Source organism: Pyrus communis, chromosome 13 (assembly GCF_041283825.1).
Source record: "Pyrus communis isolate YQ-2024b chromosome 13, ASM4128382v1, whole genome shotgun sequence".
Lineage (NCBI taxonomy): Eukaryota > Viridiplantae > Streptophyta > Magnoliopsida > Rosales > Rosaceae > Pyrus > Pyrus communis.
The window spans coordinates 28,834,616-28,851,258 of NC_142577.1; the positions used below are offsets into that span (position 1 = coordinate 28,834,616).

The 16,643-nt window shown below is 36.7% G+C and overlaps 1 protein-coding gene across 4 annotated transcripts; it reads right to left on the minus strand.

Moving 5' to 3' along the window:
* Nucleotides 1-12,064: 12,064 nt before the first annotated feature.
* LOC137736965 (protein FLX-like 3) lies at nt 12,065-14,921 on the minus strand. Of its 4 annotated transcripts, none has more exons than XM_068476294.2 (4): nt 14,769-14,921; nt 13,076-13,611; nt 12,761-12,906; nt 12,065-12,583 (listed from the first exon to the last, which is right to left on the minus strand). In XM_068476294.2, the coding sequence occupies exons 2-4, from the start codon at nt 13,600-13,602 to the stop codon at nt 12,465-12,467; spliced, it is 792 nt and encodes a 263-aa protein (XP_068332395.2). In that variant the 5' UTR covers nt 13,603-13,611; nt 14,769-14,921; the 3' UTR covers nt 12,065-12,464. The 4 variants fall into 4 exon arrangements, with proteins under 4 accessions (XP_068332395.2, XP_088538377.1, XP_088538376.1 ...); XM_088682251.1 differs by having other exon boundaries at nt 12,065-12,619; XM_088682250.1 differs by having other exon boundaries at nt 12,065-12,619; nt 13,076-13,636; nt 14,769-14,911.
* Nucleotides 14,922-16,643: the final 1,722 nt, after the last annotated feature.

The window sequence follows — 16,643 nt, forward strand, 5'->3', positions numbered from 1 at the left end:
CTACTCATCTCAACTAACGCTTTACTGTTATAACAAACTAATAGTTTTGCATACTGAGGCATTTGCCTCAATACACCCCCTCAAGCTAATATTGGACTCAACAAGAGTGCCAATGGAAAGCTTGGATTTTAAGTAACAAAACCTGTTTTTGGACAGAGACTTAGTGTAGATATCGGCTAACTAATCTTCACTACAAACAAACTGAACTTTGATAAGATGTGCAAGAACCAACTCTCGAATATAGTGATAATCTATTTCGACATGTTAGTTCTTGCATGAAAAACAGGATTTGAAGCAAAATAGATAGCCGAGATGTTATCACAGCATATAATAGGGACATAAATGAGAGGGAAGCCAATATCACGAAATATTTTGCATATCCATGCAAGCTCAGCAGCTATGTATGCCAAGGACCGATACTCAGCTTCGGTGGATGATCGAGCTACATTAGCTTGTTTCTTTGCACTCCAGCTAATTAGGTTTGAACTATGAAAAACACTATAACCACTAGTGGGTCTATGATCAAATAGACAACCTGCCCAATCAGCATCTAAGTATGCAGTGAGATGAAGAGAGCTTTTCTTAAACCAAATGCCTTAAGAAATTGCTCCTTTCAAGTATCGAAGAACTCATTTAGCAGCCTACATATGAAGTTCTCTCGGAGCATGCATGAATTGGCAAAGTTGATTCACTGCAAAAGAGAGATCAGGTCTTGTCCAAGTTAAATATTGGAGACCACCAACAATAAACCTATAATCAGTGGAATTAGACAGAAGAGAACCACTGTGATCAAGTTTGGTAAAGCTGAGAAGAGTGCAGCAAGGTTTAGAACCTTCCATATTTGTCTTTTGAAGGAGATCAATGAGACAATTGCTTTAGTGAAGAAAGATACCCTCAGGTGTTCTTTGAACTTCCAGTCCCATAAAGTAGTGCAAAGGCCCCAAATCTTTGACTAGAAAAATAGCACTCAATTTCTGAATAAAAGATTGATAGAAGATAGGGTTAGGACTTGTAACAAGTTTATCATCTACATATAACATCACTATTACAAAGGTAGGTCATTTGAGAACAAATAAAGATGCATCTGAAGAAGATTGGACAAAACCAAAAGTATGTAGGACCTGAAATAATTTGTCAAAACATGCCCTTGGTGCCTGGTTTAGACCATAAAGAGACTTTCTCAATTTGCAAACATACTGAGGTTTTGAGGGATCAATAAAACATGCAAGTTGCTCCATTTACACATTTTCTTTTAAATTGTCATGAAGGAAAACATTTCTTATATCCAATTGATTTAAGAACCAATTAAATTGTACTACAAGTGATAAAAGAATTGTAACCGATTTGGCTATAAGACTAAAGGTATCTTGATAGTCAATACTAGCCTGTTAATGAAAGCCCTTTGCCACAAGGCGAGCTTTATATCTGTCTATAGTGCCATCTGGTTTCTTTTTAATTCTAAAAACCCATTTACATTCAACAATGTTCAGGGAATCTGAGGCAGGGACTAAAAACCAGGTACCAGTAGATTGCATTGCATTGAATTCTTCTTACATTGCAGATCTCCAATGAGCATAGTTGGATGCCTGCAATTATGTAGTATGAACATATTCAAGATCAATAAGAAGTGGATGTTTGGTTGCTGAGTATGCCTTGGGCTTGTACATACCAGCTTTCGATCTTGTGACCATAGGATGAGTGTTGATAGCACTAATACTTGGAGCAAAAACAAAAGAATTTGTAGTGGAATCACTTCGAACATGATGGTTGGTAGAGGTAGATGTAGAAGAGGCACTTAGAGATCTAATGTGAGAGCTAGATGTAGATTAAGTGCATGAGCATCTGGAGTTGTAGAGATAGGCATAGAAAATTGAAAATCAACCGATGGTGAGCTAATGGAAGCAGTGTGAACTGATGATAGTTGGGTAGACTTGTGAAATGGATAGGTGCCTTCATCAAAGAGAACATGTCGAGATATATACATCATGCCAGTAGTTGGATTAAGACATATGTAGCCCTTATGTTGCAAACTATAACCAAGAAATACATAAGCTTCACTTTTGGGATCCAATTTTGATTGAACATAAGGTTTGAGCTAGGGATAATAGCTGCAACAAAAAACTTTAAGCCTTGAATAGTCAAGAGACCCATGAAAGAATAATTCCCATGGAGACTTTGAAAAACCAGAAATTGGCAGCCTGTTAATCAAATATAAAGATGTGGAGAAAGCTTCCACCCAATAGAGATGAGGAACCTTGGAAGCAACAAGCAGAGTTCTTGCAATTTCAACAAGATGTCTGTGTTTTCTCTCTGCACATCCATTTTGTTCAGGCGTATAGGGACAACTTAACTAGTGAAGAATGCCATAAGTTTGGAGAAATGAGTTAAAAACATGAGAAGTAAACTCACCCCCTGAATCCGTACGTAAAGTCTTTATTTTATTACCAAGAGAGTTCTCTACATAGGACTTGAATACAACAAATGTATGAAAAGCTTCAGACTTAGCTTTTAAGGGAAAGAACCAGCTATACCCGCTGTAATCATCTACAAGTAACATATAATACCAAAAAACCACTAGGTGAAACACTGGAGGCAGGACCCCACAAGTCACAATGAAGCAACTCTAAGCAATGAGTGGATGAAGAACTAGAAACACAAAAGGGAAGTTTGTGATTCTTAGTAAGAGCACAATCATTACAAAAGAAATCAACAACATATTTTCCTCGCATTGCTACTTTATTACTAGACAAGATTCTTCAAAAAATTGATGAAGATGGATGTCCCAGTCGTTGGCGCCAAACTTAGATAGGAGCTTTGACACTTAAGAAAACTGAAGGAAATGTAGGTGTAGAGCTAGATGCTTGAATGAGATAGAATCCATCTTTAACTGGACCCTGCAAAAGCATCTTCCCGGAAATACGATCATTTACAGTGGATCTATCAGGGTCAAGAGTTAATGCACAATTATTGTCTTTTAAGAATTGGTAAGAAGACAACAAGTTATGATTCATGTGAGGAACATGTAAGACATTGCTCAGTTTAAAGGAAGCATAAGGAGTATTCAAAGATGAATGACCATCCTGAGAGATGGACAAACCTTCACCATCGCCAATATAAACCTTATCTTCACCAGTATAAGGAGAAGGAGCTGAGATATTTGCAATGTCATTTGTTATGTGAGATGTGGCACCATAGTCAATTAGCTAAGAAAGATTTGATTTAGAAGAGTAATGAGCACATAAAGCAGCCAATTTTGCAGGTGGTACTTTGCCAAAGATCTCAGGGTTCATTCAATCGAAGCAATCAATGGCCTCATGGCTGGTGGAACCACAAATCTGACAAGAAACTTTAGAACCAGTGGGAGATGACGAGTGCTAAAAATTGCCACGAGAACCCTCATAGTTGCCATGAAAAATTGCTGCGATTGTTGCATGAATAGGTATTACGAGAAAAATTCCCTCGATTGAACCCTCTGTTGGTGTTATAATTACGATTATTATTGCGACCTCAATTGAAATTATGCCTGAATGAATTTTGCAGAGGCTGCTGTTGAACAGAAAATGCATGTGGATGAATGAGGATGAGAAGTGCCTGAGATTGCATAGAAAAGGCCTGAAATGGCTTAGTGGTGATGGATGACATAGCTTGCTTTCGGCGAGTCATAGAGAGCTCATTTATAAGTAACAGACCATGAAGTTTATCCAGGGAAGTAGATGAGGTTCGAAGCATAATCGAGTCAATGAAGGACTCAAATTCCTCAGGTAAACCATGAAGAATCGTTGCAATTAAATCTCGATCAGGAATTGCAGCTCCAGCAGCTACAAGTGAATCAGAAATTTCCTTAATTTGTTGTAGATATTCTGAGATCGATTGAGAGCCTTTTTGGACAGTTTGAAGAAGATAGCGTAATTGATGAATGTGAGCACCAGAAACTCCCCCAAATCGCTGCTCAAGTTTTATCCAGAGATCACGTGATGATGAAACACCAACAGTGAATGGAATAATTTCCTCAGACAACGTAAAGTTCAACCAAATGAAAAGGTTTTGATCCTTTTCATACCACAGTTCAAAGGCAGGGTTGAGAGAACGATCAGGCAAGAGCGGCGACAGACATGATTCAGTGCCATCAATGATGCCAACGAGCTTGTACCTACGGAGAATCGACATAAACAAGGCATGCCATGAAAGATAGTTTGATTGCTTCAGTTTGATCGGGACCATACTACTGATATTCTGAATTGTCAAAAAGGTATATGAATTCAAAGCAGAAGAAATTCCAGAGGAATTAGGGTTTGGCAATGTCGGTTCAATTGGAGAAGATGAATCTGAGGGTGATGCCATGGCTAAGAGAGATCAAATCAGAACACAAATTACAGAGAGAATGGACAAATCAGTAGAGAAATCAAGGAACATTCATTGATTTGAAGAGCGGAAGAGGATCGATCATTGTGAGGCAGAGCGGCATGATAACATATGGAAACCAAGATCTTCCTAACTAAGAAAAACAAATCAGAGAGAGTGAGTGAAAGAGAAAAGTATAGAGAGATTGGATTGGGATAAAATGTTTCTCATTAATTGATAATGTAATTACACTAGAGTATGTGTGTGTGTGTGTAGCTCTTGACTTTGTACAACAATACCCTTAACTAACTATGACTAATTACATATTGTACCACTACTCATCTCAACTGACACTTTATTGGTATAACAAACTAACAGTTTTGGATACTTAGGCATTTGCCTCAATAATTGGTGGTTGCTTCTTTTTTTTTTTCGGTGGTGCCTTTTCTTTGATCCAGTTATAAAACTATAACTAACTAAATATTTGTTCAATTCAAATATATATAATATGGTTTTTCATGTGTTTTTTATAACATCTGGTATTCTCTTTCTACAATTTTCGCTTTGTTTTTGTGCTTCGATTTTCTTTTGTTCCTTCAATTATAAGTGTAAAAATCATTTCACGCCGTTTAAATATGTGTCATAGCAAAACTCTATTTCCTTTTCTTTAATTTTTTTCGCATATCTTCTTTCTATATGAATTTGTAACCTTGGCTCGAGTATGGTTTTAATTGATGTAATACTGTCTTTCAGGTAAGGAAAACACAATACAACTTATTGTTACCGGATTTTTGAATTTTTAACAGATTACAGATCTCAACTCTATCAAGATCGCTAAATTTTAGGGTAACTTTTATATACAAAATTAATATGAGATGGTTTTGATTTGATTGATTATATGTACACCGAAAGAAATGTTAGAAAGGAAGTGGTATCGTATCCTCAATTATTAATGATTTTTTCTTCTTCTGTAAATGTACGACATCAAATCTTCAGCATTGCGGTCTTCACCGTTGATTGACATGTTAAGTTTATGACAACAGAGTTAAGGAAGCTTAATTTTACTAACATATGTCAATCATTAATAGAGGTCACAAAAAACCACACACAAAATGGATGCAGAAGATATGAACTCTAAATATATAGGATTCATCAATCTGTAAGTACAGCGGGATTGTTTTGATTGATCGCGATGGCTTTAAATTTAGGTTTCCAGCATGTGATGCATTGATTTTGGTTCGTCTTTGTTAGGCTTTACTTTGCATATATACACATTGTAGCTATCAACTCATTAGACCATCTACGGATGACGAAACACAACATTAACTCAACGGTCCAAACCTTCATCTATATGTGATTGTCACACTCGACCAGTACGTGCTGCCATTTTATTTTAATTTGGTATCATGCATTAATGAATTGGCGCCATCGATGACCTAATACGAGTCTGCCGTGTGTACCCGAGAGCGGTCTAGAAACCGAACCAAATTAAGCGACATTTGATTCGGTTTTAAATTGTAAAGATATGACGTAACAAGAAACGGGATAGGATGATCGTCAAATCTGATGAAGTGATAGCTAGCTAGGCTGGATTTGCAGATACCACGCATTAGTTGTTTTCTGAAAATAAATGGAGGACAACCAACTCCACCGCTGATATTGGTGCAAAACTAACACAGTTGTTCAAGGTCCCGTTTGACTGGAATATGTAAGAATATGAGTATGATTCTTACAAGTTTTGGGATAATTAATATTATAAAGAAGTCTAATTCATGTTGACTAGAGTTAATCCGTTTTCTGGTATATTGAGGATCCTTGTATGCTCGGTTATAGAACTCATATTGACATGAGGAATGTAGTATTGTATTCCTTATAAGATTGTAACAGTGCAATCTATGTGCTTAGTATAAATACATAAGCCACTGCTCTCACAAATTAAGACTCTCGTTTTGCACCAATAACCTATTCTTGGTAGAGCATTGAGATTTGAAGAGAGGAGAAGGTTTGTGTTGGTACTGCAATGGCTTCTTGATCGAGCAATCTGTCTGCAGGTTAGCATATTTTCATGGACTGTTGATACTTAGTTTTATATCTTTGCTGATGTTGTGGTTTGATCACTTGGTTCTTTTGATTCATGGGAAGGGATTGATCTTGTTCTTGGTATCTCTTAAAACTAACTTACAGAATAAACATTACATCTGTCGAAATCATTTTTATCTTCCTCGAAGTGAAAACTTGTCCCGACCATAAATGAACCTTGAGGCAGATGACGACGATGATGATAGAGAATAAGGTTAATTATACACCTTTCATTCATGGAAAAGTTTTTTCTGTTCACATTTGTATAAATAGAGGTAGAGAATAAGCGTGTTTGAATGAAGTGTGCTAGATATGCTAATTTAGTTGTCTATGACTTTGACATCTGACGTAAATGTTTCTATTTGTATTTAATATTACCTGCCTAATGTTTTGAAGCGAAACAAAAAATAGAAGTAGAGACTGATTAGTGATATGTCACTTTATGTGATTGTTGATGGATATTAGTACTGATAGTGATACTAACTATAACGGGAAGCTTTTAATTAACTAAAACAAACATATACAAAATATAATAGTTAAACTCGACAATAGTTAATCTTAAGAAAATATATGTACCTGCTTATGTGATGTTAGATGCAATTTTTGTTCAACACGTAGTGTTAACTTACAAAATTGTCCTCAAGACAAATGTTCCTGTATCTTTTTGTTCAGTTTATTACACAAGTTAATATGCCGGCCAATTAAGTAATAAACAAGGACTTTGAGGACCACCAAATTGGAAAGGATATAGCCTCATAAATTTTGTTCCACCGCCATCCAAAATGCAGGTAAAATAAGAGGTCCTGGATTTAAGGCTATGAAGCTTCTGGCCCCGTGCATGCGTAGTAGCTAGAGTTGGTGGCGCCTGGCGGGTTATACGTGTATTCTACGGGTCTACAGGTCCAAAATATGAAAGGAAATCTTTCATAGGAGGGAAAAGCTAATTTCTGGGTTAGCTAACCCTAGCTACATGTAAACTAAGTGCGTGAAAGCATTTGAAGCCTGAACTTTCTGGTAAACAAATGCACACTAATAAATTAAAGTTAGATATGTGAGTGTATCTATATATGCGCGTGCGTGTGCACGCGCGCACGCACACACGGAGAGAAAGATCCATATCTCGTGACTGGATTAATAAGCGGATCCATGGAAGCGGCTAGCCCTCGAAATTTTCATCATCTACAAACGAGGTTAATGTGGATGCATGGTTAATTAATCTTTCTTGTCCAATTAAAGCTGTAAATTTCTAAAAATTTGGTATTTAATACTCTTGAAATGGTGTAGAAACTTAGTTAACATATACTGTGCCCTTACTTATTGCCAACAGATGATTATTTTCAGTAATTAACTGGATCATTGAAAATTAGGGCTGTTCTTCCCGAATGTGAAGCACTGAAAATCAAGGATTATAACTTTATCAGTGTGTTCCCGGTTAATTTATGCAAACATTAATATATATATATATATTGGATTGATTATTGATGCAAGGGACTAGCGGACTGGTGACAGATGATCGATTAAGACATATATAAATTTGTATTAATATATATATGGGTTTTTATCACAAATGATCCTAAAAATTGATCTTCACCATTAAGATGATCCCTAAAATTGAAAATTAATCAATGTAGTCCCTGAAAATATGTGTGGCAAATCAATTTGGTCCTTCTGTCACAATTCTGTTAAAAATTATGTTAAGTGCTGATATAACACATAAATGAGCCCTATAACTAATTTGGGTAAAGTACAAAAAACTACCTCAACTATTGTCACGACAGTTTCATACCTCATCTTTTAAAATTGACAATATCATACCCCATCTTACGAATTTGTGACAATGTCATACCTCTGTCAATTTTTCTGTTAGTTTTTATGTTAAATGGTGACGTGGCTTGATTCGGGACCTACTTTCTATTAAAAAATTATTAAAAACTGAAAAAATAATTATTTAATATTTTTTAAATATTAAAATAATAATAAAAAGTAGAGAAAAAAAAAACCTCATTTCGTCCGTCCCCTCCCTCCTCTCTCCTCTCCCCATCTTCATCTTCTTCCCCCACCTGCAAATCCCAACAAACAAAAAAAAAAAAAAAACAAAAAATCCAATTTGTCTTCCCCCACACCCACACTTAGTTTCCCCCACAGCCACCACACCCACACCCACACTCTTCTCCCTCCTGCAACCAGAAAAAAAAAAAAAAAAAAAAAAAAAGCCCAGATCCCGTCGGCGGGATCTTGGTTACGCAGAGAAAATGGAGGATGGGTGCGGAAGAGGATGTGGAGAATGGATGAGAGTAGTGGATTTGGGGTTTGATGGGTTTTCAAAAAAAAAAAAAAAATTTTCCCTCTTCTTCTTCTTCCTCTTTCTTCTTCCGCAGGGGAGTTGATGGTTTTCAAAAAGAATTTTTTTTTTTTTCCTTCCTCCTTTTTTTCCTCTTCTTCTTCCTCCTTCTCCTTCTCCTTCTCCTTCTTCTGCAGGGGGTGTTGATGGGTTTTCAAATTTTTTTCTTTTCTTCCTCTTCTTCTTCTTCCTCCTCTTTTTCTTCCTCTTCTTCTTCCTCATCCTTTTCTTCCTCTTCTTCTTCTTCCTCCTTCTCCTTCTCCCTTCTTCTTCTTCCGCGCCGACATGGGGGGGGAATTTTTTTTTTTTCCCTTCCTCCTTTTTTTCCTCTTCTTCTTCTTCCTCCTCCTCCTCCCTCTCCTTCTCCTTCTTGTTCTTCTGCAAGGGGGTTGTTGGGTTTTCAAATTTTTTTTTTTTTTTTTTTTTTGGGTTTGCAGGTGGGGGGAAAAAAATGAAGATGGGGAGAAAAGAGAGGAGGGGGGAGGGGGGGAGGGACGAACTGATGGTGTTTTTTTTTTTTTTAATTACTTTTTATTATTATTTTAATATTTAAATAATATTAAATATATTTTTTTAGTTTTTAATAATATTTTAATGATTTTTTAATAGAAAGTGGACCCGAATCAAGACACGTCAGCACTTAACAGAAAAATTGACGGAGGTATGACATTGTCACAAATTCGTAAGATGGGGTATGACATTGTCACAAATTCGTAAGATAGGGTATGACATTGTCAATTTTAAAAGATGAGGTATGAAACTGTAGTGACCCCAATAGTTGAGGTAGTTCTTTGTACTTTACCCAACTAATTTTTTCTTACATATGGTCCTTGAAATTGACTTGGAACATCAAAATGGTCCCTGAAATTGACTCACAACATCAAAATTAATGATCCCTAAAATTGAAAATTGATCAATGTAGTCCCGCAAGTGTCTCAAATCAATGTAGTTATTCCGTCATAATTTTGTCAAAAATTTTGTATGTGTTGATGTAACACATAAATAAGTCATACAAGTCTAATTAAATTAAAAAAAAATTTCAAATACGCTTAATAATTTAGTAGTTAATAAAAAAGTTGTCAACTCAAAAACTCAGTCCTGCAATCACCTCTGATCCGAATCAACATTTCTCTACCTCATTCGCTCTCTATTCTTTAAAAAAAATCTCAATATACCCATCTTTACACACTTCAACACCTTTCACCGAATTAAACCTGAATCTAGATCACCTTTGGTGACGGCTTGGCCGATTGGCAACGACTTTTGGGACATCACCGTTAACATTTAGGCGATCAACATCCTCACAACCTTAACTTGGAGATCTTGTTCGGCGCTTCTATGGTGGTCTGGTGATGCAAAGAACATCGAGGTCTACCTTGAGATAATGAGGTTATACCCGATGTGCGTCTATTGTTGGTTGAAAACTATTTCCACACCCTCTCTTACCTTTGAGAATTTATGGAAGGGATCTCTCTTCGGAGTAGGCCCTAATATAAGAAAGAAAAAAATCCATTGTGCAAAAAGGTATTTAGACAACTATTTTAATTAATTATTAAACCCACATTAGCACATAACAAATTTTTTTATAGAATTGTGGCGGAAGAATCATATTGATTTGCGACATCTATTTTCAAGGACTATATTGATCGATTTTCAATTTCATGGACCATCTTGATAGTGTAGCTCAATTTCAAGAACCATCTTGATGGTGTGGGTCAATTTCAGGGACCATTTGCGATAAAAACCGTAAATCTTGTAAGGCTCATTTATGTACCACATCAACACTTGACTGAATTTTTAACAGAATTGTGACGGAATGACCACATTGATTTGCCACACCTATTTTTAGAGACTACATTAATTGATTTTCAATTTCAGCAACTGTTTATGAAAAGAAAAAAAAAAAAACCCTACATATATATGTGTGTGTGTGTGTGTGTGTGTGTGTGTGTTCAGCTACAAATTTCTAATTTTTTATATATAATATATATAGTGGTGATTTCATTGCTGCCATATTGGTCGTCTCTCTTTAATTTCGTTATTTGGCCAATTGAAACGCTAAGAGCCTAAGCAGTGTATGCCTATGTATACTGGTGAATGACTTCATGGTTGTGGATGCAAGGGTGAAGAAGTTATTAAATAAATACGCAGAGCTGCACATGCCATTAATATTAGAACAACTATACAGTGGCGAGCCAGCACTAGCCATTGCAGACGACGAGACTGTGGAACCATGATAGCCTGCATGCCATGAACTGTCGTCCCCAATTAACTGTCGAATAAGAAAGACTTAGCTAGTAAACTGTAAAACAGTAAATTTGGGTGTTTGCATACTAGCGTGCAAAAATATCATCCACATTACCTCCAACCCGACAGGTGTCTCCCTATCTAAACCAAAAAAGTAACGTTAGGAAATGTTTGTGCATGTCACCAATTCCAAATGTCTGACTTGATTTTTATCACCTCGCTCTACCCATTTCCATATTCTAGTAAATTCTTCCTGATCTAGATAGAAGGGTGTGGGTAGGTGCGAGGTAGAGGTGAGGTCATGGAGATGGACAAGGATTGTCTGCCTTTCCAGTTTCGGTGTCTTTTCGTGCTTTTCTGTTTGTGTGATCACGGTTAAATCACGTCAATATTTTATATTATTATTCATTTTTGTCTTATTATCTCTATAAGAAAATAATATAAAATGTTAACGTGACTTAATCGTGACCATACAAAATAGGAAGGCACGGGAAGGCAGACAATCCTTGCCCTATGGAGATGTGCGTGATTTGTTTACTTTATTGATATTTTCCTTATCTTTGTTTACTTTATTGAAATTCCAATGTGCACATAAATGGTCAGAAAAATAACTTTCGGCCGAGAATTTATTGATATTTTCCTTATCTTTTTTCTTTTAATTTAAAACAGAGCATGTTAGTACCGTCCACGATGAAGACAGTAGTGAGCCATGGCAGATATATGGATCCAGCTGCAATGTTGCCGGCCCTCCATAGTCAAACCCAACATCTTAAATAACAAGCTTTTTATTTCATTATTTGTACTTAAAACATTTGTGATATTCATCTTTACTTTACATATATCCTTGTATGATTTTTTTTTTTTTTTGATATAATCCTTTAGGATAATGAGTTATATAGTACGGATATGTGGTTTTTGTGATGCCTAATGTCAATAATCCAACATGTGTAAGTGACACTTACGAGGCACAGGCAAAGGATTTCGCGGTAGCGATGTACCCATGATAAGCTACCATCCACATTTAGAAATAAAAAAAAATTCAGTATCCCTGGAAGATGTGCACATTGGAATTTCTATTGAAAACCCAAGTATTCTTGACAAAGTATCTAGAAGTTTTTCCTAAAGAAGACATGTGACAATGTGCTTCTCCCTGAAGTGCTTCTATGAGCCAACACTTACAAATTATACTATCCAACTAGTTTAAAGGGTTTTTGATTGTCACAAGTCAGTAAGCATTCTAGAAGCAATCTAAAAACACCCTTAAAATGATATTAATTTATTCAAATTTACTTCCAAAACGGACCCCAAGACACAACCCCGCTTTCCCCTTCATACATTTGTCTTGCCTACTACTCACTTCCTACATCTCATCTTGTCGTAAGTAAAAAAAATAAATACATGGCCAAGATCTCTTTTCTTTTACCAATTCCAGAGCATTCGATATTCTTAGGACAACTTAATGCCGTGATCCACGCTTATCATAGGGTCCCCAACCAGTGCTATGGCCGCTGCGATACGGACGCCCTGAATATCTCATCTCGGGACTTCCATTCATCATTCCATAACCCCCACCACCTTTACATAAACATGAGAGCAGTCAAAACAACTTGCCTGCCGGAGTAAGAGGTCCATGAGCGCTAGAGTTCTCTGTGTTTGTGTGTGTGCGCGCATGGGTGAGAAAGAGCGAGAGAGAGAGAGAGAGAGAGAGAGAGAGAGAGAGAGAGAGAGAGAGAGAGAGAGAGGGAGATTCACCTAGTCCTCGTGCCCTCCTGTCTGCATTCAGCTGCTCTGCTCTTAGCTTCTCTATTTCACGAGCCATGGAAACAAGGTTCTTTTCCATTGCTTGCTTTTGTTCAACTTGTTCTTCATTGGCTTTCCTCTCAAATTCATAAGCTCTCCTAAAAAAGTTGCATAGTCAATCCATCTATGCAGACGAAAGAGCAGCAGCTATCGTGATTGGAAACGCATTAAGCGTTTTCCTAATGTGTGCACCCCTCTCCTAAAAAGGAAAAGAAGAGCAAGATACTATTTTGGCTATTAAACTAATTAAAAATGCTTTGTTAAAACCTGGTCTCGACAAGCTCGTTTCGCATCCCATCAATATCAGCCCTCATGGCAATTAGTTGCCGATTCTCTGCTTGCAACTGAGTAACGTCCTGTGTCAGACCTTGGATTTGGGAAGACAGTTCCTGCCGTAAATTATTTAATTTATGAACTTCAGCTCTTAACTGCACAACTTCTGCCTTTAAAGGATCTGTAGCACAGAGATCGGCTTCTAGCTTCAATCCTCTCTCAATCAACTCCTGAGACTGCGCCTCTTTCTCAGCCCGGATTTTAGGTATGGCCTGCCCCAATCTATGAATTTCATCTTTCGCATCTGCCAATTGCCTTTGAAGAAGGGTATTATCTTCAATTACAAGCCGGTTCTCAGCAATAATTCGCTGCATTTCTCTATGCTGCACAGCAAGTTGTTCTTCCAAAGCTGCAAGGTGCATAGACAAGGGTCCCAGCCCTCTGTTCATAACAGGTCGTGGATCATCACGATAACCTCGATAACCGTTAGAATGACAAGACACACGGTTTCTCCCTGACATCAGGAGATCCTGCAGTAATGATGCCATCATCACACTAGTTCAGTATGATCAAGGGAGACATAAATTAGGACAGAAGATGAAACATCATCCTTGATCCATCAAGGAACAGAGCTGCTGAAACAAAAGAATTGAATGGAAATATACGTAAAATCCTTGCTCTTCATTGATTCCATGCTTCCTCGATTGTTTTAATGACGCCATTTAAGATGTATGGAGTACTACAATGGATTCCATTTCCATCAGATCACGGATCAATACTTTAAAAGGTAACAAGTCTCAAACACGTCGGCTAAACATGATAATTAAATAACCTCAAATGATGAACTCCTATCTCTTTCTTTCAAAGAGAAATAAAAACCTCATATATCGGTGTCAAATTAGCTCCTCAAAGTAATTCAACACTAAGCACTTAAATACGCATCAATGTAGAGAATATTGCTTAATCATCCTTATTTTTTCTAACTTAGGAGCGTAATCAATAATCTGAATTGATCTTGCGAAGCGCAAACAACACCTACAAAATATTAAATCATGAACGTCCATCTTAAGTGCGATCAGTTCACTACTTGCAACGAACTAACTCTAATACATATATATAGAATCCCATCCTAGTAGAAAAAAGGACTATATATCCTCGAATTCCTCTTTATCGGCAAACCTATGGAACCATCTTCGGTGACAAAATGTGAACCTGAATTCCCTCTTTCGTTCAAAAACTGTAACGGAAGGTCTTTGACATCCTCCAAGTGCATAATTCACTCTGCATAATAACTTACTACCCTCGAATTCCTCTTTGAACTGCATCAATGGTTTCGGTGTTTTCGATTTCATCAACTACAACTCTGCATTCCAATCTCTAAAATGTCCAAAACTTTCACTTAGAAGTATAATTCTTAAAGCTGGAAACATGCTTTTGCATAATTGCACTTGGGAGTTCCATAATCAGATATAATTAATGAAGGAAAATTAGAATCAATACAAATTCCAATGTTAAAGTTTGATTAAGTAAAATTAAAGCTGTATCCATAATTTCATGCGAAAAAAAATTAATGGCGAAGATAACATCTATATATATATGCAGGTGAGCAAAATTACAGAGTGCGAAGAAAGTTGCCGAGCTTGCTGTAAATTGACAAATAACGACACCGTTTCAAGCAAAAACTTACAAAGGTTGAGCCTTTCGACCGAGCGCGAGCCTCTGATCTTGGACGGGAACACTGGTTTGCCTCAGCAGCTCGGCAGATTACCGACCAACCCTACACCCAACGAGGCGATTGGATTTCTCGTTGACGAAATTGCCCTTGTTGCCCCCTTCAAAGTTCAAAGCTTAACGTTCTAAGGTTTCTATCGTTAATGGGCCTTCTCGGCCGAACTTAAAATGTTACAAATCAACATGGGCCTTAGGCCCAGTGATTGACGTAAAGGTGGACTTCAACAATAGCCCAACATTATATTTTAAATTATGCACTTAGTACTATAGTCTAGTGGTATTCTTTTTCACATATCAGTGTCTTAATTTTGAATATCGTGAATGATGAGTTCAATATAATCTATTGCAACGGGTTCATTGCCTGGCAACCCAAATTCTCCTCTCTCAGTATGATACCACATCCGCACTCCTAGTGTAAATGTATAGTTGTATAGGAAAGATACTTTGAATTGTTGATATTATCTATTTGACTAGTTACGTACATCGTTTGGTTTTTTATTTCTTTCATAATTGAAGTTCTCTAACTCACTAGTTAATGAGTCCTATATTACTTCTTAAAAGCTAGTCCTATCCACGCATCCTCAAATTTCGACTGCCTGATCGAAGAAAATGATCAATGTCCAAAAATTAACAAGAGTGTGTGGAATGTAAAAATGGGTTAGCAATATCCCTTCTTAAATTCATGTGGTAGGAAATATTTTCTGGAAAATCCAATAGAAGTTGTACAGTTGACATGTTGTACAGTTGTAGACAAGCTACACAAGTGAGTGGAGAGGGTTGGGCTATTACTGTTTAGGTCCTACACACACAGATAGCTACACACAAATCCTTTATAACGTAACCAAAACAAAGAATAATAATACTATGTCCACATATTTTTCTCAGAGAAAAGTCTTAATTCTCAGCGACCTTTTGGCTCTTGCGGTAATCTTCTACAATTTATACGATCTCCACATCACCTTTTATTTATACACCGTTATTACTTATCCTTTTATCTGATTAACTAGCTAGGAGATGTGTGAATTCAAACCACTAATAATCAACGACCTCTCTTTTACAACATATTTTTCTACGTCAAGGTCGTGCGTCAATTGGCTGTGTTCATATTCTTAATCCAACCCATCTATTTCTACTACTAGTCAAGACTGACTTTGTATCCATCAACCTGAAAAAGAAAATGAAAGTTCGATAAATCACTTCCTTTAAACAAACTTGACTTGTAATCTAAATGACAAAAGCGGCGTAGAATTTGAGAGTTATTTACCCGGCAATACCGCAATTGACCGATAGAATTAGGCTGTGTTTTAGATAATGCTGGGGAAACTTAATTTACATGCAAAGTTTTGTAAATTAACTGATATGAAAGTTGGTAATTAAATTATAACTTAAGCATTGAGAAACGTGTTCGTTCTTATTAATGAACACCATATGATTTATAAATTTGTCAATAAATTAAATCTCTCTAACATTATCTCTGTATTTTTATTTTAATGAGTACCACCTTTCCAGGATGAAAAAATAAGATCTTTATGCACGAGAACTGATATTATTAGCTGATTGGTCCTATCACGCTTTGAAGAGGGTTTATGATGGATAGAAGCCAAGTCCTTTTTAGAGGACACGTGGATCATGGGAGGACCACAGTGCTAGAGGGCACGCAACACTCCGAAATTTAAGAGAAGTTTAACGAAAACTACAAAAAAAAGGTCATTTTACAATTCGGGTAAGAAGAAAGTGCAAGATGGACCCGTATCTAATACGAAACAAGAAATCTGTGGAGCGATTTTTCATTGTGACTGGTAAACGAGGTGTTACATCACGTGTTATTATA